Source organism: Haliaeetus leucocephalus, unplaced genomic scaffold (assembly GCF_000737465.1).
Source record: "Haliaeetus leucocephalus isolate CR32 unplaced genomic scaffold, Haliaeetus_leucocephalus-4.0 Scaffold2, whole genome shotgun sequence".
Lineage (NCBI taxonomy): Eukaryota > Metazoa > Chordata > Aves > Accipitriformes > Accipitridae > Haliaeetus > Haliaeetus leucocephalus.
The window spans coordinates 15780451-15807631 of NW_010972438.1; the positions used below are offsets into that span (position 1 = coordinate 15780451).

The 27181-nt window shown below is 35.8% G+C and overlaps 1 protein-coding gene across 1 annotated transcript in view; it reads right to left on the reverse strand.

Annotated features, from left to right (window-relative positions):
* The window catches only part of CACNA2D3 (calcium channel, voltage-dependent, alpha 2/delta subunit 3), a 476027-nt gene that overhangs the window by 87068 nt on the left and 361778 nt on the right, over positions 1–27181 (reverse strand). The window contains exons 18-27 of the mRNA XM_010572633.1: positions 18662–18745; positions 12525–12596; positions 12231–12292; positions 10275–10342; positions 8387–8432; positions 8136–8233; positions 7232–7325; positions 5482–5577; positions 4045–4166; positions 3391–3471 (exon numbers count right to left, since the gene is read on the reverse strand). Coding sequence (XP_010570935.1) covers positions 3391–3471; positions 4045–4166; positions 5482–5577; positions 7232–7325; positions 8136–8233; positions 8387–8432; positions 10275–10342; positions 12231–12292; positions 12525–12596; positions 18662–18745 — 823 coding nt within the window. The remainder of the gene's footprint in view (positions 1–3390; positions 3472–4044; positions 4167–5481; positions 5578–7231; positions 7326–8135; positions 8234–8386; positions 8433–10274; positions 10343–12230; positions 12293–12524; positions 12597–18661; positions 18746–27181) is intronic.

Here is a 27181-nt window from a genome sequence, read left to right on the forward strand (position 1 = left end):
CCATATATTCACTACTTGAAGGTAGAGATTCAAATAAAGGACCTGAAATGAGTTCACTTGTCATGCAGTATCAAAGAATACAAGACTATAATGCTGAATTCTATCAACAGTTAGTGTGAAATGTACTGCCTTTCACATGAGCATCAGAAGAGATAATTCAGTCTTAATTTGCCTCATTTTTAATAGCTAGATTACTACCTAAATTCAGATATCCTATATTGACTGGCTTAATCCTGGTCACCAAAATTAATACTGATCTTACATGAACCTCATGAAATTTCAAGACTAGGGTGATTCTACAATTTTTAGACCATGTTGAGAAAAATAAAAAAAATAAAATTCTACCATCTTTTTTCTCCTGCACATTGTAATACGGACAGTTTGAAAAAAACCTAACATTTCAATGTAAACTTGATATTGGAGACATGGTCATAGAGAACACCAAAACAAAGCAATTTTGAGCATAAATGTATTTAAATCTAAAAAAACCCTGCATTCAGTACTATTTCCCTTTCTCTCCTGTGAATAAATTGAACTCGGTATAAACAGTAATAAATATGATGCTACTACACTTATATATTAAAGACTTATCGCCTTCTTACACACTTTCTATAGAAAATTGCATTCATTTAAGTAAAAAAAAATCACAACCTCAACTGAAAGAGGCAGGAGGGATTTTAAAAACAAATTACATGTTTTTTTGCCAATAAGCAAACACATTTTGACAGTGAACTGGTATTAGTAGGTACAGAAACAGCAGCAGTGACAGTAAATTTCTCTGTAGTAAGAGTCTGGAGACTCACTGATTTTAGGATTTTCTGCCTATATTAGAGCTGAGTCTTCCCTACTTGCAATAAACCTTAGCGTAGATTTGCATTTGAAGTCTGTTATAACTGATATTTTTCCACAAAAACAGAATAAAAAAAAAGTTATACAAAGAAAATAGAAGAGACTGCAGATTTTGTAGAAAGAGTTGGTTTTGTTCCTTTTTTCCCCCTTGTGGGCAGGTCTAACTCAGGTTTCCATTTTATAGTAATGTTCTAGTTTCTCTCTGCCAGTTTTAAACTCTTGTAGTGATCTGTAATAAACAACATTCTGGCACAGCTTTATTTTCAGTCAAATCCCTCTAGGGAACAGAGTGATTTTACATGAAATGTGTATCCCATCCTGCTGCTTTCTGTAATTCACTCAGACCAAATGGGGATGAGGAATACTTACTTCACACAAATTAAAATGAGACATTTTGGCCAAATTTAAACTTCGATGTAGGTATTTGAAAATGTTACCCATAATCCTACTTTAGTCTCCCAAGTCTGCCTAATAAAAACTGCAAACTTCTCCCTTTTACCACTGCTCCAGTTTCTGCCTCCAAATCCATTTTGCTTAAAACAGAATATTGCCAACCTTATAATAAAACCTAAAAATTGAACTAGATGCTGGGTACTTTGTTGAAAGTTTTCTGATGGAAAAAGTAGGACTGATAAGTTGCATTTATGATCTCCAACTTAAAGAGGACAAGAATAATGCATATACTTGTTTGTCTCTGAATGGCTGTAGCTGGCTGAGTGATACTTTCACGGCAAATGGTTTGTACAGATCCAAAGAAGCCACCCTGCCCCCTCCCCCCCCCCAAAAAAACCCCAACAACAACAACAAAAAAAACCCAAAACAAAACCAAACAACCTGAAAGCATGCAACCTCTTGTGAGGGAAGGGAAAAAATATTCAAAGCAAATTCTTAAAAATGCTTCATGCTGAAAAAAATATTTAGCACACAGTTTCTAAAGTTTACAGAAATAAAAGTAAAAAACCACTGATGTGCTTCAGAATGTAAACACACTGCTCATATTTTTCATGGCATTATGCCTTTACAGATATCATGGAAATCTTTTACATGCTTTGGTATTAAAAAGCTTTGAAGACCCTGTCTTTATTTTAGATGGAAAGTATGGGACCCAAGTACTTTTGAATGTTCAATATTAAACATAATTATTTGGGAAATGGAAGCAACATCTGCCTCTCTCTTTTACAATTACTACAAAAAAAACCACCAAAGCTTGTTGACACAGTATTAGAGTTCATTATATGCAATACCTCCTCGAAGTCAACACTAAAGTGCAAACACTAATGAGAAAAGAATAAATTTTAGGATGCCTATTAACCCTACACATTTTACAGATGATGGTAAACTGCACGATGAGCCTTTTGCTAACTCCAAACGATGGAGCATTCTAGAAATAACACATCAACCTTCTTCACTGTACAGTGAAAAGTCTTAATTACATCTTCAGCAATTTGCAGATATCTGCACTGACATTAGTTTATAAATGCTGGTTCATGCTTTAACAAGAGTATGAAGTCATAATTAGGATTTCCTGTTACATTATGGAAGAGTTCAACAAGTTGTGGAGAACGTTTTCACACAAACTGGAGTCAGAAGGGTGCTTTCCTACTGACCTTATAAAATCTATTATCAGTGGAGATATTCTGTGTTTGAGGAAACAGATTAGAGATTTCTCAATTATCTGGCACATTTTTGCTCTTTCAGGATTGTATTCACTGTATCTTACTGCATTTTAAATCATCCTTTAAATAAGAGAAAAATAGGATGGTTCTTGTTTTGTATGGTAGGTACCTAATTTTCCCTGAGATAAGAGAGCTCAGTTTCTGGCATAATAAACCATAAGACTTCTCTAAATTAATTCCTTTGTCAAGTCAGTAACCACTGGGAACTAGAGAAAACTGTTTAGAAAAGCATCTGAACTTCAGTGAGGAACATCCAACAATTTAAAAATTAATTACTCTCATTTTTAAATCTGTATGGTTTATCTCTAATCTGTAGTTGTCAAACTTCACCTTCTAGTCTTTAGGTACTGTTATACTCTTGGCTGACAGACTGTAGAGCTTTGTTATTCAATTTATATGCTCTGATCAAATCACATCTCTGATAATCAAGACAAAATGACCACCTTGTATCATTTGTTATAGGACAGGATCTTCAAACCTGAAGACTGGGTGGAACCTTTACATATCAGATAGTCCTTTCTTATATTTCCTTTTCCTTAACATATTCTGATTTATGATTATATACAATTGTGTCTACTAAAAATGCATCACGGACAATGGTTACTTCCACTAAGTCAAACTCCATGGCTCGCAGGGAGCTTGGATAGTCAATAAAGGATCAAGTTCTTAGGGAGAGGAGGCATCAAGTGTTCTCTACAGTAAGACATTCTATTACATCTTATAGGTGCAACTGCTTCTTTTCCTCCAACCCTCTTCTTAAAAGATGATATTCCTACATTAAATTCCTGCTACCCCAAAAGAGAAAGTGAGGAACTCAAACTGCTTTAAAAAAATGAACAAAACAAATAAACTACAGTAATTTTACCTGCAACAACTGGAGATTTTCTGTCATCCAAAAGTTGAATAGCAGTACTGGCTGTCACTACATTGCTTTTGTTTGCAGTTTCTGCAGGGTGTATTAAGAAAAAAAAAAATCAAATTGAAATAGCATATTGCAGAATGAAGAAATTGAGCTTTTTCCCCCTGATTTGAAATAACAGTCCATGCGGACTTATTGCTCAGAAAATAAGACAGTCAACATCATGTTCTATGTATGCACAGAACATAATGGCACTGCCATTTCAAAATTCCCCAGCAGCCCAACAACAAGCTTAAAACACTGAAACGAGTAATCAATTTTTGCCTTCTCTGCTAAAGCGGCAACAAATATGACAACCCGTAGGGCTTCTCATCACTGCAGACACTTGCTCTGTTGGACTTGTCTCACTTAAAGTACTAGGCTGTAAGTTCAACCTGTGCAAATATTAAATGAAAACTGTTACACCATGTCTCAGGGTTTCACTTGGAGCCCTGTAAAAGATGCACCTGGTCAAAGGACCGGTAAATTAGCTGCAAATTTCAATGCATATTTTAGATTAAGATTTGAGATGAGTTACAAAGCCCACTGGGTACTGACATACTTGGAATCCTTTCAGCATCATATATGGGTCAGCATTTAGAGAATGACAAAATTATAGACCTGTACTAAATGGGATTGAATAGACAAAGCTCCCGGGTATTTGCTCAGCAGCTCTTCTGTACCAGAGTGGAAAATGGTCAGCATTAAAAATGTTCTCCTTATCTTCAGCTGTCAGGAAATCTCTTGAGGAAGAACAGAGAAAGAAAATACTTGTAGTTTGTTGTATGGCACACAATAGTTTCTAGCTTTGAAAGACAAGAAAAAACAAAATGCAATCTTTTGGGAAATAAAATGGTTTTGGACAGTTTTTCTTATACCATTTGTTCAACAAAAGGGTTAACTTTAGCCCCTAATAATTATTTGTGACACACTTGCAATTGCTTTTGTTGTGAAGGATGGAAAAAGTGCTAAAAAAAAATAGTGCCTCTAAGTACCACTAAAAACATTTACACTGATGTGTACAAATAAAAATGCTTAGTCTAAAATGCCTTTTTCTCTCAGCACAATGCAAAACCTGTGAACTGTACAATGTGGAAAAGGCACTGGAGATTTGGTAGTTTGCTGCCACTGGCATTCGCTCTTAAGTAATGAAAAAAAAGTAATTTAACAGCCTACTTTCTAAATAATATGTAAGGGGTGGTAGTGGACAACTACATACTTTATTCTTCAATAATCTCAGGGAATGTTGACAGAGGAAAGTTTGTGTCAGTGAAAAGAGCAAGTATGGTCTCCACACTACTGCTCTGGTTTGCTGTCTGACAGTAACAAATTGCACGGCTATTGATCTCACCTGTCAGGCTACTCACACCACAACAATATTTTGTGGTCAGATAAGCACCATATAATTTTATATTCAATAAACTTAGTTTATCATAAACTTCAAGTGCAGATTTTCTTTTACATGCATAATGCCTGACACTATCAAATTGCTGCCTGAAAAAGTCATTAATTATGGGACCTTATTTTATAGCTCTCCATTTTAAGAAACCTGTACCTCCACTAGATTACATCTTCTCCAAGCAAAATAGGAAACTCTTGAACGATGAGATCTCCTGATTACTCTTTCACCCAGTCCACTTCTGTCACTTGGCTTTATTTCAACACCAAAAAATTTTCCACAACAATGATGCAAAATCCCTGAAAAAGCCTACTGATATTTGTTTTTAGATAGGATAGTAAAAAAAAAAAAAAACAAAACATCATCTGCGGATGTAGCATATTCATAATTCTGCTCTGAAGAATAAAGATGTGAGGCTAACTCCAAGGGAGTGGGGGAAAAGGAAATGTATGGGCTACAGGTGTAAAATAACTCATTGTTCCAAATGTTCCAGCTGAAGAAAGATTCTAAGGGATCCTATAAAATCTTTCTAACTTGTTCTATGTATTTCAGTGTGCCAGCGTAAAAACCTGTAAGAAACAGTAGATGGGCTTCCTAAAAATAAACATTTTTTTAATTTCTTTTCTTATATGGCTGCCAAGCATAGCTTTGTTACTTACTGATTAGTAAGCTGTTCCGGACCCACAAACAGGTTGATACGAGATAGTCCAGTACGTGTTCCAAGGAAGGCAACTTCCACTCCCTTGTCAGAGTTTCTGAAATACAACAGAACACAAGCAAAGATAATGTTTCCAGACAGTAAACAGATAAAGCTACGTAACTGGTCACAGAAAGTACAAATGCACACATTTTTGAGAAAGATTACTTTAAGTGTAGTTCCCTTTTTTATTTATTTATTAAATGCTGGGGTTTAAGTTCAAGTCATGTGGGTTTTGGAAAACATACAATGTAGGAATGCTATTTAGACCAAGAGTCACTAAGAAGTCAAAGACAGTGAATTTGGCAGGATTTGTGGGGAGGGATTATATGGAAGACATAGAATAAAAAGGTGTGGCATAGCTATATACCAACTATTTAATAACCAATGGTACCCAGTGATTCAAGATGGGCAGGAATTCCAGATCTTGCTCCCAGTGCATTCAACACTTCTGCAGTACATCTATGCTTCAAGTCATAGGTGTGACTGCTGCTCAAGCAGGAAAAAACTAAGCTAGATTTCAAACAGCTAGCTCAGAGTCAAACATAGCTGCCACCAGGATAGGCTTTAGCCTCTAGACCTTAGGAAAAAAATGCCGCAGGTAGCTCAGGCTGAACTCTGTACCAAGCTAGCGACTTTAAAACTAGCTCTCGTATGGCTACAAGAACTTCAGTCATATCACCACAAAACCAAGGACCACAGTCTTAGCCATCTTGCTGTCGCATACTTCATTCTTCAATAAATGGCCTGTCTCATTAAGTGTAAGTCAGAACATGAAAGGGGATCAAAAGTCTCCCGCTAGCATCTCTCCACAGCTGTCTTCCTTGTGTTTACTGGATCTGTTATTTCATTGTGTAGGAGGATTCCAAGAAACCTTATGCCGCTATATAAATTCATCAATGTCTACAGTATACTAGCATACAACAATTTCTTATCTTTATCTTCTAAGAGGAGACAGGATAATTCTTAGTTTGATGAATCAGATCTTATCACATTGATTTTACTCATTCACTATGACTATGTGCTTTACAGCAATATATTTTTTCATTCAACTCTTAAAAAATGGTTCAAATTTAGCAAAACCTAATCAGGATAATCTCCAGAATTGCCCTTCAACCACAGTATTTCATGCAAACTGCTAATCTTAACACCTGTTTTCTCTAATATATATAACATCTTGTCATTTAACACCTTAGTACATCATAACAAACGAATTAAGTAAAACATATAAACTCTAAAAAGGGCCAGCTAATCTCCTGATTATCTATAACAGGAAACTAGATCTCAGTTAGTTCTGGAAAACAAAACAAACAAACAAAAAAAGGATTAAAGAAATTATTTGTTTTACCAGTGCAAGTTTTTCTAGATATAATTTGTTCTGAGACAAATTACCAATTCCATCAACAATTTTGGTAAATTTTGCATTAAATTTCTCAAGTACTCTAAACCGTTTGTTAGAAATACTTGGAACTCAAGTTGTACTTAGTATACAATTTCATTAGTTATACTGTGAAAATTGGGTAACCTTACAGCTAATCATCATGATGTACACTGCAACATAAACACTTAACACTGAACTCAAACTTGGTGGTATTTAGGATTAAATGGTTAATATATTATTTTTATGCATATCAGAATTTTTTAGATATTCCACCAGTTCATTAACATAAACTATTAAAAATTCACCCATGACTGACACAAAACTTGCTTACTCTGATTTATTTAATGCTAGACTGGTCCAATAAGCTTCAATTGGTGCACTCACGACTGCATCAAACAGAACTTCCTGGATCAATTCTTTATCACCTATTACAATATATTAAGATCAGTAAACATATATGCATACATAGGGAATTTTTTTTAGATGACTAAACAATAATTTTTTTACACTGTACTATATTTTATCTGTCATATGCATTCGAACTTTTTGCACTATTAAGCATTTACTATGTAATATTACGTGGTATTTTACCACAGCGCAGTTTTTCATATATCATTTCATTGCACTAACAACAATTTTAGATTAAAAAACAAAAAATTATTTCTCCACTTCATGTAACACATTCATGTACATATTATCTAATGCTTGCATTTGCACATGACATAAGGTTAAGACAATTGGGCCTACTAGCAGCCACAAAAGCTCTACATTTCTGCAAACAGACAAAATATGCACTTATCCATCTGAATTTTTTTATTCTGGTTTGCAGTGCAGAAATGCTAATTGCACACACATTCTCCTTAAAATACTCATATCTGGCATATTCTTCAGAGGCGTGATCCAAGGACTGATTCAGACCAATCCCATTTAACTTATAAAACCAGAGAGAGCGATAATATTGCATAGTATAGCTACGTCATCTGAACAGAAATGTGAATTTTTGGTTCAGGCATATTGTTTACTGTAAAAGTCAGAAATTTGTATCATCAATATCTTTACTGATACCCTGGAAAAATCTCAAACCCAAATGAAATTCCAAAGTGACATCAGTCATGCAATCCAACTTTAATTTTTCACTGGCTAAACTAAGTAGCCTTACGTTTTGTAGAAGGTTCAGTACAACAGTTTTTAGCTAGGATAAAGCCTACTACGTGCATATTTAACAAAATACTTGCATTGGAGCAATGGCTCTTTTCCTGTGAGGTAGCGTTTAATTGCTTCTAATTGAGTCATTTGACGGTGTTCAGGATGTAAGTCAGTGTTGCAATAGGACCTGTGAACATGTTGTCAAAACATTAAAATGTTGATATGTATAAGCATGATCTTTCTTTGTCTTTGAACATAAAGAATTGGGCTCAGCAAGCACAAACAATATGAAACCAAGAAGGGTAACAGACACCAATTTCATGCTTTGTTTAAGGCTTACCATTCATCTGCTAAAGATACATCAGGGTGTTCTAAATCATGTAAACCTGCAACAGGAATAATAATGGGTTATTTAGGGAGCAGCCTGAGTAACAGATGGTTATTTACATACACTCCATAACATAAACCCTTCCTTCTTGGAAAGTGCATTATTACCACAGTATAATAAATCACAATAAACTATGTTCAAATACACTTCAGGGTCTAACAAACTGGCAAAAGCCAACTAAATCAGATCTAAAACTAAAAAGGTAGGAAAAACTTTTTTTGTGCTGATCTGTTTAACTCATACAATTTACTCACATAATATATTTGACGTTTAGAAGAAAACTTGAGCAAAGAGAAATACACAATGGTAAAAGACACCTATTTGTACTCCCTTGTTCAGTTTGGCTAGTAAAGTTCTTTATGTTAAAATACATTCTTCTCATTTCATGAGAGTTGTTCTTTTTCTCTTAAAAAAAAAAAAAGAAATTATTTTAAAAGAACAATTCCCTCAAAACCTAAACACATAGCCCATGAACATACACAGCAATTTACGGGACTGTTCAGAATAGGCTTATTGTACTAACAAGTCACGCAAATGCTTGTAAATAAGAACTATATCATTAGTTATATAGCACAATAAAAATGTACTTTGGCAATTTTAAAAACTCTTAAAACACTTATCAATAGACAATAAGCAAACAGGGTTCAGAAGGCATGGTCTGGGTTTAAACCCCCGGGTACATAATAAACAACGACAGGGCTACAGTGATTCAGGAAAGCAGGGAAGACAAAACTAGAGCTATAATTATGGTCCTTGGGGAGGACAGTGAGGTGTCAGTGACAGAGAATCAGTGAAGGTAACAACGGGAGAAAAGGAACAGTTAGTTATGGCTATGTTAACATTTCTGGTGGTGCATTCGGGACGAAATATCAGACAGAGTGGCTGAGACCTATGGCTGGATTAAAGAAAATAGGTGAGAAGTATGTTGGGAACAGTTTGGAGAGTAAGCAGCTCCAAGTCTCCTGCTGTGCTCTCTTTCTATCTAGACATGCATGTGCTGTGCAAATGACTCAAACTTTAAAGCATTTCTTTTTACATCTCTCCTGGGTACAGGATCGTATTCATGTCCCAAAATACAGCTGAGGAACGAAGACCTGAAGAAATTAACTATCTTGCTTACCATCAGTGACAAAACAAGAACCAGAATTGGAAATGGAGACTTAAGCGTAAAATCAGAAAGCATTCCTGTATTGAAACATTTTTTGCTCAGCAACTGCTAAAACTTCTCAAACCTCTCTTCACTCTTTTGAAACGCCTCTGCTCCTCCTTCATCTTCAGGAACCTTTGTTTTTGATCTGGTGATGTTTTTTGCCAAACAGCTTTATCACCACTCACAGATGACTCCTCCACTCATTTTAATTGTGGACTTATCAAACAGTAAAACCATAAAGAAAGAACAGTTCCTCCCCTGGTTACTTCTACTGTTGTTACAAAAATGCAAAATGTAAATCCCTGTAGACAATGCCCAAAGTAGTTATAGCTCTGAAAGATTTTATAATGTATAGTCTGTGAACAAAAAAAGCCATAGCCATTACAGCGCTCTTAGCGGTTACATCATTCAGAAAACACCACGAATAATTAACATTGGATGCTGAGTGATTCTCTGGAACATTGAGAGAGGAGGATGGAAGATGATCCCATCTAAAGAAGATTCACAAACAGTCTGACTATGCTTAATATAAATGAGGGGAAAAAATCCCATGAAGTAAAAGATCTTCAAAGAAAAAAAAAAAGTCATCTAATTGCCTTATGGAATCTGCAGACAAACATGCAAGCTTTAGGTCTACCAAATCAACAGTAAAACTACTGTGTAAGCAACATGAGAAGGTAGGTATCTTACCTTCTTCTACAGTTACATTCCCTCTGAAGAAATATTTTCCATGTCCTCTAGAGAGAGCCACACCTAAACTGTGCAAAGAAATAAAGCAGACCTTGAAATCTGTGAGACAAACAATAACAGACATTCAGAGCTATTTTAATTTCTAACATTTCCAGCTAGTGTACTATGATTAAGTTTAAAACTGTTTGTTTCCAAACCCTTGCTGATCATATTTATTGTTCAACTAGCTGTTTCAATGCTGGTTTAGTTCTAATGTGTCTGCAACAATCAGCTGTATTTATGTGTGCTTAGAGGTGCAGTAAACCATTATTCTCTGGCAAACTAATAAACAAGCCTCTCTAAGCTCACTGCTGCTCACCCAGCATGAGATTTCTGCAGCTCAGCCTTGAACATGCCCATGGCCTTACAATGAAGGAGACAATTTTTTGTAAATCAGACTAAGCTGTTGAGAAACTGAAGTGTGGGAATCAATGGAGCTACTGAGAGGAAAAGAATTTCGTATGTGACAACAGCATCATGACTCCTCTTGGACTAATTTTTCTGTGATTCATATTTTTTTGCTAGTTTAACTTTTTTTGCACTGACTTGAGCTTCAAAAACTCTCAACAGTTATGTACCCAGTTTTGGGTTGGTTTTTAGTCTACCATTTAAACAATCCAAGTTTAATGAACTGGCTGGGGGATGCCATGTCTCCTCCTATTGAACACACACACAAAATACCTTCTGGCATTCATTCATTCAAGGGGATTATATCAGGCTAGGAACCTGCCAGTAATCAGTAAGACTGAAAACGCATGGGCTGATACTTTAAGTACACATAGAGGCACCAACTCCAAGAGCACACATGCTGCAATCAACAGCTCAATCTGGAAATGGGCTGAACAGTAAACATCTTTGACACTACAGTGTATATTTTAATAAATGTTGCCCCTGCTGTCTTCCTGAATCTATACTCCTACCCATCAAAACTAGACACAGACCATGCTGAAAAAGGCAGGACAGTTTTCCTACTATATTTCTGTCCTAAGAATCAGAACTCATACTGCATGCATACATGTGGCCCCATATCCATTTACTAAATAGGGTAAGAATGACAGTGCCACAGAAAAAAAAAACAACAAACCACCAAACCAAAAAACAAACCCCCCACAAAATAAAACCAATCCAAAACAAAAAACCCACTGAGTTTTACCACCCATGTCTGAATTTTAACAAGAATAAACACATGCATTAGAGATCAGAGGAATGTGCCTGTATTTTCACTATGTGGAAATGTAGCTCAAGTTCTGTGAAATGGTTCCATTGAAGAAAATTTCAGTTGAGTATTGCAACTATTAGCCTCCTGCTTTAAGCATAAGGTACAGTTAATATTCTTTCATTAATGGATTATCTCTAATTAAAATATCAGCATTTTTGAAGTGACTTCCTGTCTTTCTTTTCCTTTTTTTTTTTCTCCTAAGATGCATGCCAAAATAACATGGCTGACTTACTCAGTTTTAGTTATACAAATATACTGAAGGTAGTTCAGAGAAACAAAATATCCAAACCTCAAATTGGAAGTGAAATACTATCTTATTTTACATTACATTTTTGTTGTGGAAAAAAATCAAAATGGTGCTCAATATGTAGTTACTTAAATGGATTATAGTATTTATAGCTCTCCAAGTACTCGCGAAAGCCTTTTGTTCAACGTGAACCTCAACTGAATATTTTTTTAATGAAACGTAAGCCATGACAAACACTGTGAGTTTGCCTGTGTGAGCTTGCACAAAATTTCCATCCCTGGAAGAGCTGAATGGAATGCTGGTAGGCTCCTTTTCCTTGCTATTTTCAGCATTGTCCAGGGATATTTCATTGTCAACTTTTGCTGATGAGCTTTTAATGAGTTCACAAGCTCTGTATAAATGCAAATCCAATGAGTCTGATGAAATGTCCATTTATTATGGTCGGCTCTACCTGAATGGAGTACCCTTGATGTCTGTATAATAGTAGTCATTTGTCATCACCAATACCCGCTTCTAGATTCAGAACAAGAAAGTCAGAAGGGGAGGGGGGAAGAAGTTAGTTTGCTATAAGAAATGTATAAAAGATCAAGTGGTTAGTCACTGCTAAAATTACAACCAATGTTTACATCTAGTGAGTGAAAAAAAATATACTGCAGTGAATCGTATTTATGGCAATCTTAAAAATTGTTAAACAAATTAACTGCTTGCTTTATACTTAGCTGGAATAATATTTTATACATTGTACCCCTTTGTCCACTGTCTTCTTCACTTCCATGGAGAATTTCCCTGTTTTCCGATTCACCATTGCATTTCGGAGCTGAAATGAAGGAAATTGTGTGTCAATGCCTTTATTTCCATTTTCTGTAATTCTTTCAACTCTGAGCTCTCTGGTACACTCATTTGGCCTAAGCAGTACTTAATTTTCTTCATTTCTTCATATTCAGTAGTTCTGTTCTACTACACACTGAACAACCCCCTTGCAGTTACTGCATAGGAAGGTAAGGACTAGGTTCCCAGCTGAATTTAGCTGAAGTTAGACCAGGGCTCAGTGTTTAAATACATAAAAAATTATACATATAAAAACAAAGCAAAAAAGAGAAAACCCCACCTACCCTACACTATTCATTCTGCTTCTACTTGATACTCTACATCGGGCTGCATCCTAAACTAGCTCCAGAAACTGCATCCTCACTGCATCAGAAATCAGAAGTAGCAAAAGAATGACAGCCCATTTGATCAGTAACCTGTTTCAATGGGAACACACTGCTGCAGTGCTCTGTGATTCCCTCTGGTTTTCCGTTGGTGTCCAGGCACTGCTTGCAAGATAATCAATTTTATCTCTGTAATGGAAGCCCTAGGTTAGTCACAGCTTTAAGAATTGGCCTGGACCTCTCCCTCTCAAAGTCATCCAAAAGACTTTTTAAACCCCCTTCAAAAACAGGTTTCATTACTATATAAACCAAAAACTCAAAACACCTAGGGAGAACAGAAAATAAGTGGAAAAGGGTTTATACACAATGATTTACCTGCTGCTTTGCAAGTTAGATCTGTTACTTTTTAGATTACCACAAGCACTGTTTTTCAGTACCTTTATTCTAGCCTCTACATGAGCTGCAGGCTCTCAAATCTGTGCTGCAAATTCCCTCACCCATCACCTTTAAAAACTCTTCCCTTAGCCCACCTATTTGCTCTCTAGGAAAGAAGCGCCTTCCTCCTAGAGGACACCAGCTGCCACAGCCTCCCTCTTAGGTGAACATGCCATGATGATGAAAAGAAGAGTAAAAAAATCCCCCAACAACTGTCCCCCACATCTATAAGCCAAAATGACCTGCAGTGTCCCTACCAATGAGTACACGCTACCCTGACACGACTAGTCCAAGAGCAGGGTCTCTGGGCTGAAACTGAAGGACAAGACATGGGTTTTGGGAAATCCTCAGCCTTAGTATTTTGAATTTGCCTATTTATCGGTTCAAGACTTTAGGGAAGAAATGAGAAAGTTACGGTTTAGCAGTTATACCATCCATATATGGAAGTATTTTATTTGAATGTGCTTAGATTTATGAATGGGGGAAGCGACTTCTTTTGCTTATATGTTTAATTAATGGCAGAGATGCAGAAATTTTAAGGTGGTTGTTTCAGGATAGCTTCAGTTACGAAGTGAAACTGCTGTACTTGTGGAATTTCTTGTGGCAAGAAGCACCTATAAATCTTTCACAGCTGTGATTTTCATTACAATAGGCAAATTCCACTATCACTAATCGATTCACACTCCCTTTTCAAGGATATTCAAAATGCAGAATAATATTGACAAAATGAGTATTTTTATGTCTCTTCTATTGCTTATCTATCTGAACACAGTTGTGGACATCATGTTCTTGCTGAATAAATATCTCCTGTTCTCCAGTACCTCATGCCAGAATGGGCAATTCAGATAGATTTTAATGAAAAATTGTGAAGACGGTCCTATCAATGCACTCTGCAGGCTTTCCAAGTTAGTATGGAGTGAAAAGAGAATGAGCAAACTTGCCAGTGAAACATCTAGTTTTACTCTTATGAATAAGTTGATCATGGCTGACCTATCAAAAACTGCAAACTTTGCAGCTCTTTAAATTTAATCCTAGGGCATCTAGATTTGAATTAACAGTCTTTCTCTTCTGTCAGTGAGTGTAAAAGAATAATTTTTAGCTAGAGGCATGTATAAAATAAAGCATATATTTTACTGTAGATTTTTTTTTAACAATACATAATAGGCAATTCTGGAAATAGTTTCCCATTTTAAGTTTTGTGGTTTTGGACTTCGAGAGCTGGTCTTAATTAACCATCTACTTTCTAACATTTACAGAACAGTCCCATTTATCTTTAACATGGTTTTCATTTTTCTCCTATTGGTGCCTGCAGTTGTCTAAGACCCATTCCTCCCACAAGCCTCAGGCTAGATTTACTAAAAGGGCCTCCAAACTCTCAGTAGTGTTTAAGATCAAGTCTGCATGTGGGATTTAGAGTTTTACTTTTCTGGTTTTTTTTTTTTTTTGCTTGCTGTGATTACATTTCTTGGCTTTGTAATCTGGTTTCTCGGCTCTTCTGCAGTTTCATCTCCCTCCTCAAATGCATAAAATAAGTACTGCCTCAGTTGGCTTCAAGCCCCCAAACATTCATTCATGGTCTTTTTTATTTGGAAAAAATATTTCATTCAGCTAGAAATTATAATAAAAGAATTTTAAGAAGTGAGTTAATGAGAAAAAGGTTTCTGTCCAAATTGAAACTTCTTGTCTTTGGTACTGCATATTCCCAAACTTTGCTGGAAGACACTGTTAGTTTAATAAGCTGGTGCTAAGATTTCTATTTCTAATAAAATGCAGTAATGGCAAGATAGCAGGTACAGTTAACCTGGAAAATTAACTGATTAATATATATTTACACCAACTCTATTTCATGGTGAAAAAATTCTAACCTTAGTTCTGCCACCTTTTCCTTATCAGATGACTAGAGAAAATCTATTTCTTCCCCTCTTCAGGGTAATATGCGTTATTACCCCTTCAACTAAGTGTCTTCCAACCAATTGCTAACAACCCAGCTTCACTGCTATAGTATGAGATCATTCTATATTCTTGGAAAACTATGTAACTATTAAATTAATGTGGTAAAAAGTACGAAAATGTCTTAATCAGCTTCCACATAAGTGTTTTCATGGGAAAAAAATATACCAGTAGTAGTCTATGTTATTAAAAGCAGCTATATGAATACTTTAATTCTTTCCCTCCAGAGCTGAATAAACAATGCTTTACTACTCAAGCTTGGAAAAAATCAAGAACATCAAATCCAAGGCCTTGGGTGAAGCAGAGCCACATGTAGCTCTCAAGTCAATAAGTTACTCAACAAAGTTTTAAGTCTCCTACACAATATTTACCATTTTCACTCAAAATTAACAATACTAAGGAATTGCCTACTGCAAAAGATCAACAAAAATAACACACACTTTTTGGACATTCATTTGGATCCTCACATCAGAAAAGCTACATAAAGAGATGGACTTCATTACAATAATCTAGAGAACTTCCCTCAAATTCCGTTCTCATTTTAGCTCTAATGCTAATAATGACTCTGCCTGTAGCTCCAATATTACTTTATTTCATATCTCCTTTTCTTTTATTCTTCTACTAGTATTTCTGACTATCAGCCCCTCTGGAGGTCTTAGTAACATGGTATAAGTGACTTACATATTATTTCACACAAACACAAAAAAACTTGCAATAAGGCTTACATTTAAAAATAGCTATAAAAATATTATTTGTTTGACATTGTATTTTTTCCTATTTAGATATTTGCATGAAGGTCTGCACTTGTGCATGGCATTGCTGAAGTATTGGGACAACATTCGGGATGTTAATACATTTTTCTAAAATATTTAACATGCTGTTTTTTTCAGATAACACTTGTTAACTAATCATCAAACAGTAGATGTGTAGGCTGTTTAACCAAACCTATCTATCTGATGGGGGATTATTTATCAAAGAAAAGTGCATAGTGCATGCTTATTCAGGCATGCACTAGTGAATTATTAGCGTTGATAGATGGGGATCATTCAAGGAAGTCACTACAACACACCTGTTGTTATACATGAGTACTGAAAATTGTGTTTACTGCTGCTCCAAAGCTACAATAGAATATCCAGATTTTTTTCTATTATGTATTAAATATTTATTAATTAAAAAATTAATTTCACTTATGATTTAACTATTTTTTACTCTTGCATATTGTGTGATGGAACTGGATCTTTTCTACAAATGTTATGCTCAATTTAGTCTATTTGTAATGTACATTAACTTCTTTTCTCCTTCAAAAGATGAAACAATTGGAAAGGCTGCTTGTTTCTATGTTACAATTAAAAAATACTTTTAAACAAACTTTTTAGGTGAAAGGGAAAGAGGCAGATAAAATGCATGTTTGCATCTTTCATCAAAAGGTGAAATAAAACTTTTTGCAGTCTACAGATAAACAAAACTCAATTTTGCTAGAAATTTTCAGAAAAAGTGACAGAGCTTAGGGGTCAAAACAAAGGAAATACTTAGAGCTGAATCTGGACCTTTTGCTTTCATGTGTATTCAGATAGAATCTCAATTATAAATAAAACTTAATTTTCGGTGTCACAGAAATAGTTCAATGTTACTTTAACTGAACCACTGAATTTCTACTAAGTTATGATTAAGAACGAGGGATTAAAACTGTAAAAATTAAGCAAAGAAAGTATTGGGAGAAATAAAAAGGAAAAAACCCACAAACCTAAGAGAAATAGTAAGGAAAAAAAATCATGAAGGTTTAAAAGCTGTACATAACTACGGCAGTAACATTTGAACAGAGAGAGGAAATTTTAAAAGGTCATTTGCAGAGGAACTGGTTGAGTAATACATGATCAAAGATAAGAGAAAAGGCAAGGTATAAAATACAAAGTCAGTGTGATTGCCAAGATTGCAGAAGGCTCCTACAGCCATATGAAAATCTAATGAGGAAGCCTTAAATAGTGTATGCATAGAAAACTGCACAAAGCTATACAAGAACCATTAAAAAAGGTTTGAGTGTGCACTCCAACACAAAACTTTCAATAAGGAAGTAAGATGGCCTCCTAGGAGAGGATGAGAACAATCTATCACCTGATGAAACAGACATTGCTTAAACATAAATGAACTGTTTCACTGTTCACAAAGGGGGTGGAGAGAGGGAGGAACGTAAGACATATATTTTGTAAGGGAGAAAGAAAATATAGACTTATGTCAGAACAGGGATCAAGAAATTAGTACATCTGAAGACTGACAAGACTCCAGGGGCAGTTGTACGTGATCCATCCCAGATTTCGGAAGGACATGACAGACTAAATATGGGAACCTTCAGTGGATGTATTCAAAACCTCTCTGGAAAAGTAGAGGTATGAGGGACTTGAGAGAAGCTAACACAGTACTGATATTTGAGAAGGGATCGAAGAGACATCTATGAAAAACACAGACATGCAGTCGTGACTTTGGCAGTAGGGAACTTATGGGAAAAACTAAATTACAGGACAGAAAGGGGAACACCTGGAAAGTTACGATTTAATTAAGGACAGTCAGCACGGATTCACACAAAACGAATCATGCCTAACAAATCAGATTTATTGAGGAAGTAACGGAAAGACCAGGCAAAGGTTAAGCCATGGACATAAGGAAAGCTTTTGATACAGTACTGCAGAAAAGGCTAAGCCTGCACGGTAAGAAAGAGTAAGATAAAGAATGAACTACAGAGTAGACAGAGCACTGAAAAATGAATTTAATGGAAAGAGCTGTGCGCATAACAGCTGATAGACATAGAATGCATGCTTCTGCAGCTACCCATATGTCTGAAATTAGGAGTTTGGAGTGAATCTGTGCTCTGAACAGAGGTCAGAGAATCCAATTTTGTTTATTCGTCTGATGTTTTTTTGATTTTGTACGTTAAGGAAAACAGCTCTCATTACTTCCATTAAGGAAAGAGGGACCTCGTGGAGAGGAGTTAAACTCATTCCTTCATTTCTGAGTTTCAGCAGTTGTCTGGGCCAGCCCTAAAGAGATATTCTATTCCCTTCTCTAGCACTATATTTGCTATCCGGCAAAAATACACAATGGGATGCAAGGAGAATGCAAGGGTGTTGAGTTTTACCAAAGACACAAAGAGCCTGTGTTTGTGGTACATGCATATGTAAGGAAGAATCAATGCAAAACAGTTATAAAATTCTGAATGCAGTAAAAGGGGCTATTGTCCTCCCCTTCCTGACAGCAGTCAGGTGGCCTCTCTAATGACTACTTAAACAGTTTCCAGGTACAGTAGTAGGATGCAACAATGTCTTCTGACAGGGTTTTAAAACACATCACTTACCACATCATCTCTGTCTTCCCACTCGACCTCAGAAAGATCCACACTGCTGTAGTTGGGCTTTCTTCGTTTCTTCCCTTCTTCATACTGGCATAAAAAAGGTGGAATATTTAGCACATCCTGGTTTATTTGCACAAAGATTTTGTATCAGAAGATTTTAAAAATTTGCTGGTTGCATGCTGATTGTATGCAACACACATAACAGTAGATAGAAATGTTGTCTGTGAACTAAAAACCTACATCAACACACGAGTATTTCCACAATCTCTTGCCATGATACAAAGCTTTTCTTGATGGACACGCTGCAAAGTCAAACTCAGCAGTCGTACCTTCTTCTCCCCATATGGAAAATACATGGGACCTTGATCTTGTAGTTTATGTTAAATGTCTCAAACTAGCTCTTTCAGCTGTACAGGAAGTTATATTTCCTACAATCTTATCAACAAAATGTTTACCCATTTCTCTTTAAGCAAGATAAGATGCAAGTCTTGGGAGTACAGTGTTAACATTTGCTGATACTACATTTTACCTACAACTTCATGAGGGAAAAAGTAATATACTAATAGTGATAATTTATATTTCCTTATCACTAGTCACGGTTACACTGTAAATCGCACATTTAAAATAAACATTCTAGTGACAAATTGATTTGACACTGAGGTGTTTATAGTGTAGGAAATTCTGCCCTCTGCTGAACATTCAAAATCAGAAAGCCTACTAGTGTAAGAGCAAAAACCTTGCTCGGTAGAAGAAGAAAAAAGCATTTAGGAAGGCCTGTAAATAAAGAACCTAACTGGTTAAGAAAAATTATGAGAATATATTTGAAAAAAAAAAAATTTTGGAGAGGATGAGCATAATGTGAAATCTGGTCTTTTATCTTTTATGATGCATATAAGTGGGAGGGGAAACCACAAGTCTTTCTATGAAGTATGACAGGAGACATAGGGATACTGTGAAAAATCCTCAAATTGCTTTTGTGACTCCCCAACAATAGCATCATAGAAGGATAGAAAATGTACCTGTATGACAGTATATAAAGTTGATTCTCCTCCCTCAGGGTAGGACCAACTATACCATAAACCAAACCTGTCAGTGCTTGAGACAGCCAATTCATCACTGGGGCCAGTGGTGCAGGAACTTTCAATCACATTCTGCAGATTACAGAGAGACTAGAGAGGCCAAAGAAAAAACTTGCTCTCTGAGGATTAAGAAGGTTATTCCTATCCTGACTTTTTCCTCTCTAAATTAAAAGATTCTCATGCGAATCCCACAGTTGCCTTTGTAGACCACAGTATTTAAAAATAGGCATGACAAAGTCTTCCTGAAGAACAGCAAACTTTTATAAATATTGATTACTGGACCATAATCACGAAGAGATTTTGAGATATTGGTAGCACTGTAAAGTTTCTTCTTAGCACAGGCTTCACTGAGCCTCCTTAATTTTTGCTCATAACAACTTGGATACTGCAATTATTTCTACAGATGATTCTTTGGGGAAACTATGTGGGATAAAATCCTGAATCAATTCTCATTCTTCTTTTGAATAACAAAAAAATCATAGCAACTCTGCTGGTGTAAGTCTTAGTCTAAGTTCTGAAAATTCACGCAGATGCAACTGAAGAGTACTTTCATGTGCTTTTCTTGCCCCTCTGCTAGAAGCCACCATTCTTGTAACAACAAAGTTATCTGCTTCTGGGCTAATGCTACTCAACAGATGGGTAGAGAGATGTAAAGAGTTTCTGCTTTCAGCACATGCTTGTACACTAGACTGTGAATTCAAGCAGCTCAGCGCTACAATTAATTCTTGCTACATGATAGCTCTGATAGCCACATAAGTAACTATACGCAAATGCTGAAGTACAAAATTTGCAGCCAATATAGTTAAATCTCACAAGAATAAAACATGAGAGTATAACATTCAGTTCATTAGCAGGGCTTGATTTTTGTAGCTATGTTTTGCAAGCCTTTCATTATGGCTGCAGATATATCAATATTATCTTTAACCTTTATAAGGAGTAACTATGTCTACTCTGTGGCTGCACCAATTAACCAAGCAAATCTTTGATCTGATTTAGTCATTCCACTATAGAAATGGTTACAGTCAAGCTCTGAAATACTGAGAGCTGAAAACTGTCACATAGAAGTTAGCTGGGATCATCTGAGTAGAGCGAACAGCTCCTGTACTGGTTCCAATGTTTAATTACATCCTTACTCACAGATGTTGAAGAGCTTCTGGGCTATACTGCATTCTCAGACACATGTGCAAACCCTTACTTATGACAGTAAGAGTTGATCTTCTGTGTCTGACAGCAGAAGTAGGCTTCAAACACAAGGCAAATCATTTGCATCATATTGATTATGGGGTTTGTATGAATTTTAATTATAGAGATTCCACACCTTGCACTCAAAGAGCAAGTGAAGAGCTGGATAAAACATTCAAAGTTCTGCAGCAAAGCCAGAATTTGGAAACATTTATGTCTTAAAAATTCAGATAAGCAGAAACAAAGCTAAAATCCCAATGCTCAAGCAAGGGTTAGGCTCTATAAGCACTCAAAGGAACTGAAAGTTCAGTTCTTAAACACATTTAGGACAGGAACTAATAAAGTATTGAGATGCCTAACCCTTCATTCAGCTCTTACACTTCAGGGGCTACTGTTTAATTGCCTACACAGGAATTCAGTAAGTGAAGAGTAGATTTATGTTATAGTTTAGAAAAGGATGGCAGAGAAAAGAAAAACCAACTTCCAGCAAGGACAGGATACCAAAAAATAGCAATTATTTGTACATCAGGGTAACTCTGCTTACAAATCTAATCTTCATGAAAATATTACCTTATGCCAGCAGTAAATTTACATATCTTTATGCTTATGTAACTAGGGCTTAAAACATAAATGCAAGTAGCTCAAATATAAATTACTTCATAACACTACTGTTCAATTGGCTATTCTTCTCTAGCTTCTTTCTAGTTTTATCACTTAACTAATTTCTTAGTAAAAGTTATTCATGGACATAGAAGCCATTCACCAGCTTTTAAAAATGGCATTCATCTATACCTTTTTCTCTGGTAGCAATCTAATCTAACATTTTATCTCTGAGACTCCTGGGTGAAATGTAAAGTACTGATTGAAAGCTGAAGCCAAACCCATCTGTAAGATTACTATAAAGCATTGAAACAAATTAAGGGACCCACTGGGAAGGATAGAAACTAGGAACTCTACCAAATTACTCTGATGTAAGTGCATGAGAAAAAGAGCTAGACTTAAACTGTGTGCTGTTAATCTACTTTGGCCAGTATAAATTGTGTGGTGATATTAGATAGTAGTTAAATCCTGGGGGGGGATACTAAAAATTTTTAAATATCAGGACTGCAATACAAGAATCTTTTAGGCTGCTCAAAATTACATGATAGCTCCAACATATTTTTGTTTGTGGAAAGAACACAGGAAATGATTTTGTTTGGTAATCAGAATGAGCTTTATCTTACTCAGTATCTTTTATTTGAGACATGGCCAAACTCTTATAGCACTGGATGATTCAAACAACATGTGACGTGTACTGTTTAAAGACTGAAACACATTTTTTCACCACGCCATATACAACCATTTACATGTGCTATTATTAAACTCTTTGCTTTGATATTTTATTTATTTAACTTTTTTTTTAACACGAGCAGTCCCAAACCATCTGCATTGAATATGACCTGCACGTGTTTATAAAGTCGGAGTGTAGCAATCTGATCACGGAGGGGGCAAGCTACATCTTAACAGCTGCAAGCCTTGGGTCTCAGGTGATTGGAATGTCTCAGACGTGCTCCATCTGGATAATGGGGAGGTAGGAGAGAGTACGTTGCTGTGATAGCAGCCTTGGAAGCATCAACAGATTTTAGCAAACTTGCTTAGCCACACTTGTGGAATCATATTATATCAAGAAAGTACCTACCAACCAACAACCAAAAGCTAGGGAGGTAAAATAATTTCAAGATAAAGCTCTTCCTTGCCAAACTACTATCCTATGTACAAAAGTAAGGAATCAGGAACTAAAAAAACTCCTCCAATTTTAAAACGTAGCATCAATCAAGTTTCATCTTTTTGGATTAGTACTTCAAAATTAGGATAATATATTAAACTAAACAGGATTTGAGAATTATCCCAATTTTTGTGTTTAGAGGAGACAAACTTGAACATATGCAAATATGTTTAGCTGAGCTTGAATTCTACATAATTAAAGACACATTACAATTGCATGCATAATCGAAGAATAAAGGTAGCCTTGTCTACAAAGTTTGATAGGAAAGGTTGAATGAACAAATATCAGAGAAAAAGCATCACTAACCAAAACTACACACTTTTCCATATAGTTTTAAATAAACAGACACAGACTGAATACACTGCATGATTGCAATTCCCTGGTCTAGCCAGTTATTCAGCTACCTCCCTTCTCTAAGATTCTGGACACCAATGTTACCACTTATTTATTGTCTAGTGTAGCTCTAACTGACATAATGCAAAGACTGCAGCTGTTTTAATGGAAGCTGCGTTGAACCAGATTTTACATGGTCAATGGCTGGCACTGAGACCTCTACCAGCTATCCACCCTGGCATAAATTGCTACTGAGTCACACTATTGCTTATTGAGGTAACCGTGCAAGGCGAAAGCTTGGTTTATACCAACTTTAGGAGCAGAATCATCTGTTTCTGTCACCAGTCCTTCAAATGTGTCTTCTTTGCTCTTTGCATAGAATAAGGCAGGAGTATGCTGCTGCTTCCTTTCCTGGCTGCAAAGGGGGGTATGTCCCTGAGTGAGGCATCTCTCCAAAAAGCTGTGCCACTCTGCTATGTAAACGAGCACAGAAAGGAAGGGGAAGGGGGAACTTCCTTCCTACTTTTCAGCAAGGATTGTAATAATTCCAAATTGCAAATTCCTTTAAATATGGATTAAGTCCTTCAACGTTAGTCCATTAATAAAATAATACCTCTATCACAAAATGCTTAGAGGTTAAATACTATGGGACAAAGAGAAGATAATGGAAAATACAGTGGAAGGTCGTGAGAAGACAGGGGAAGAGATCACTTCAATAGACTGATTCATACTCCGACATAAAAAAAAAAAAAAAAAGTATTGAAAACTTCCCTTCACTGCTTCACCTGTTTATGTAACATCACCCATAGTGACTGAGCTTTCATTCACCACGTGCTACATAGCTCCAAAACATTCTCCCTGGGGATACATGTGAAGCGGCATCCTATCTCAAAATAAATCACTACTGCTTGGCTTTTAAGCTCTTTATTTCATTTGGATTTTTTTTTCCTCATCACATGATCCTGATTTGTCTTTTGTGGTACTTTTATTTCATGATTTTCATCTAGTTTGCAGCCTTAAACCATCTTTTATTGATCTGCACTTAATCTTGGATTTGTAGAACATTCACAGGTGTCCAGCCAAAATCAAAGTTGCTTTGTATTCAAAGCTCCTTATTTTAATATTAAAAAAGGTAACATCTTGATTTTCGTAGGAAAATAGGAAGAGCAACTTCCCTTTCCAAAGAGAAACTTTCGTGACAAGCCTATTATTTAAGATGTTAATCCAGAAGTTCCTAGGTTATGGTTGGCAGTAAAAAACATTTATTTTGGACTGATTTTTCATGCCAGATGGCGGTGAAAACCTGCTACACTATAAAATTTGCGGAAATACTGCAGAGAAAAGCTGACAACAGGAGCCATGTCGTTTGCTAGGGAAAAGAGAATAATGCACTTCTAAGTTTCCAGGCAGAGAAAAAGTAGGAAGAATTAGATGTACCATGTACACAGAAGAACCCTCTAGCAAAGTAAGAGAAGAAAATACTTCTCATGCCACGTGTATTTAAATTACTCTGTCTACTTACGCTCATAATGTGTTTGCATTACAAATGGTGCGGTAATGTTTAAATTGATGAAGCAAAATGTGGAAATATACAGGGTGAGCTAAAAGCAAATACAAAAAACAGCTTTAAGTCACACACCTATAGACTGGACAAAGAGTGCATCAGCTGAGCTCACATTTTCAGGTGGATTGCAGTTGATTACCACTGCGACGTGTATGTGACTTACTCCACTGAAAAAAACCAACCCCTCTATTTAGGATTTTATTTGCATTCGCAGGACCTTATCATTTGGGATTATGTAAAACTGGCAGCTGCTTATAATTATTTGGGGTTTGAGTAGAAATAATTAAAAACATCTGCCTTTATCTTAATACTACCAGACTTAAACCCATGAGCTCGGTTATACCTAACTTCAAAGCTGAAAGCAAAGAATAAAAGAAAGCTTCACATATTGCTAACAAATTTTCAGTGATTCATTTATATGTACAACCAGTTATTCAACAGCCTTCAAACCTTTAATTATCTTTTAAATATATGTAATTTTGCACTTCTAATTAGATAGCAATTTAATGCGCTCACAGGGATTCAGATGGGCTGTCTTTTTTGAAATGTAAACTCCAATAGGAATAATCATTGGCATTCAAGTGATTGAATTCTTCAGTTATTTAAATGAACGCGAGGCATTTACACTGTTCAAATCATTTAAATATTCTGCTGTCAGCTACAGCTGTAGAGTTTTATGGAGCTGCTGAATAAAGCAAGGGTAAGTGTAGGTTATCTTACGTTCCAGGCGGGACTCCCCAGAGAGAGATGAGATTTGCTGCTTATGAAAGGCTAACACTGCTTAAGTGGGGCATTAATGTTTCCCCCGAGACTTGGATTTCTCTGTTTTTCTATATTAGGAGAAACAAATTTTCCCAGAATTTACAGCTACAAAAGACTTAATACTGATCTAGCAATTTTTAAATACTCCAGGTCCTTTAGCTTGATGCAATATATTGTGACAGTCAACATTCTAAGTTTAAAATGGTAACTTACTCGAGCAGCTAAACCACCAATATATTTTGGTTGAGGGTATTGCGATATATACATGAGCTTTGACTTCTACATGTAACTTTCCCTATTAAGACTGATCAAATTAAATAAAGATGTGAATAATTTTAAAGAAAGCAATGTATCAGTTGGTTTACAGTGATAAAAGGAGCATTCACATATAGCCATTCGAAAAATGACCTTTACTAGCCTTCCAGAGCTTATACTGAGAACATGAATATATGCCTCACTGTTCTCAGAGAGAGAGGATTTTGATTTAAACTGAGAAACATTACAAAATCCTTTGTCACCATGAAAGTTGTTAGATTAATTTATAAGTCATAACACATTCTTAATCTTACATTTATCAAAAAAATGGTAGAATCTGAAAAATAAAAGATACAATTTGATTCCATAACATATGCATTTGTCTTCAAATACATATTTTCTTTAATTAAAGAACTTGAGCTCCTTGTTCAGGAACTTTGAGTATTCTACCCTAAATGAACCTAATAATTACTGAAAACAAAATTCCTCTTTACTCTGAACAAAAATACAAATTCCATTGCCAACTATGAATCAAAGAAGCCACAGACTTCACAAAATCTACTAGCAATCTTGCTATTATTCATTGAACACCACACAAATATTAAGACTGAGAGGCAACAGTACAAACCTCTAACCCCAGATACGATTCACAAAGGTGTCAATCTGTGACTATGGCCAGACACTAATCTTTCAGTGGCATTCCTTAATTTCTCTGTAATCCCACTACACTTTCCTAAGAAAGCAGGTTTCCTCTGACATCAACATTTAACAGACTACACAATGACAGTTACAGTAATGAGCGATCAGTCATAATATGGTGGTTGTTTTTAAGTGTATGTAAAAAGTATGTATCACTTTTTTATTACTTTTCCTTTACATTCAGTAAACTCTTTTCTTTGGCAAACCATACCATCATCAGGACATATTCTGAATTTTAAAATTTAATGGAGTAACACCTAGCACACTGCAAGTGCTAACAGGATACTGAAAAGTAAGCAATTAAATCTGACATAACTGTTGCTGAGAAAAGCTTTCCTTTCATATACACATTTTGAGTGTGTGTAAGGAGCCTCAGAAATCAAGTTACTGCCTTGAAAATCTCAAAATTCACTTCTGATTTCCCAAACAATTCTTTTTTTTTTTTTTCCCCTGAACAGTAAGTTGTGGTTTTTAAACTAAATACGAACTTCAAAATTACATCATACAATTTAAAATAGTCTCTCATGGAAAATAAAATACTACTCTGTAAAAATACAGACTTTTAATCAAGATGCAGCATATAGGAGCATCTGATACAGCAATATTTTTTAAAAAAATTGAAATATCGTTACCATCAGCTATAGTTTCTTGAGTTACTACAGGAGTATTTTTGATAGGAAATGCACCCTAAAACGGGTATAACACGTAAAAACATTTAAAACATCCTAACCCGTTATGTTATTAAAAAAAAAAAAGGCTTTGAAATACAGCAGAAAGATGACAAAGGCGTTTTGTCATTGAAATCCCAGTTGGGCTGACTTTCTGGATTCTTACACTGCGGAACCACACGCCCGCCCCCCCCCCCCCCCCCCCCCCCCACCCCC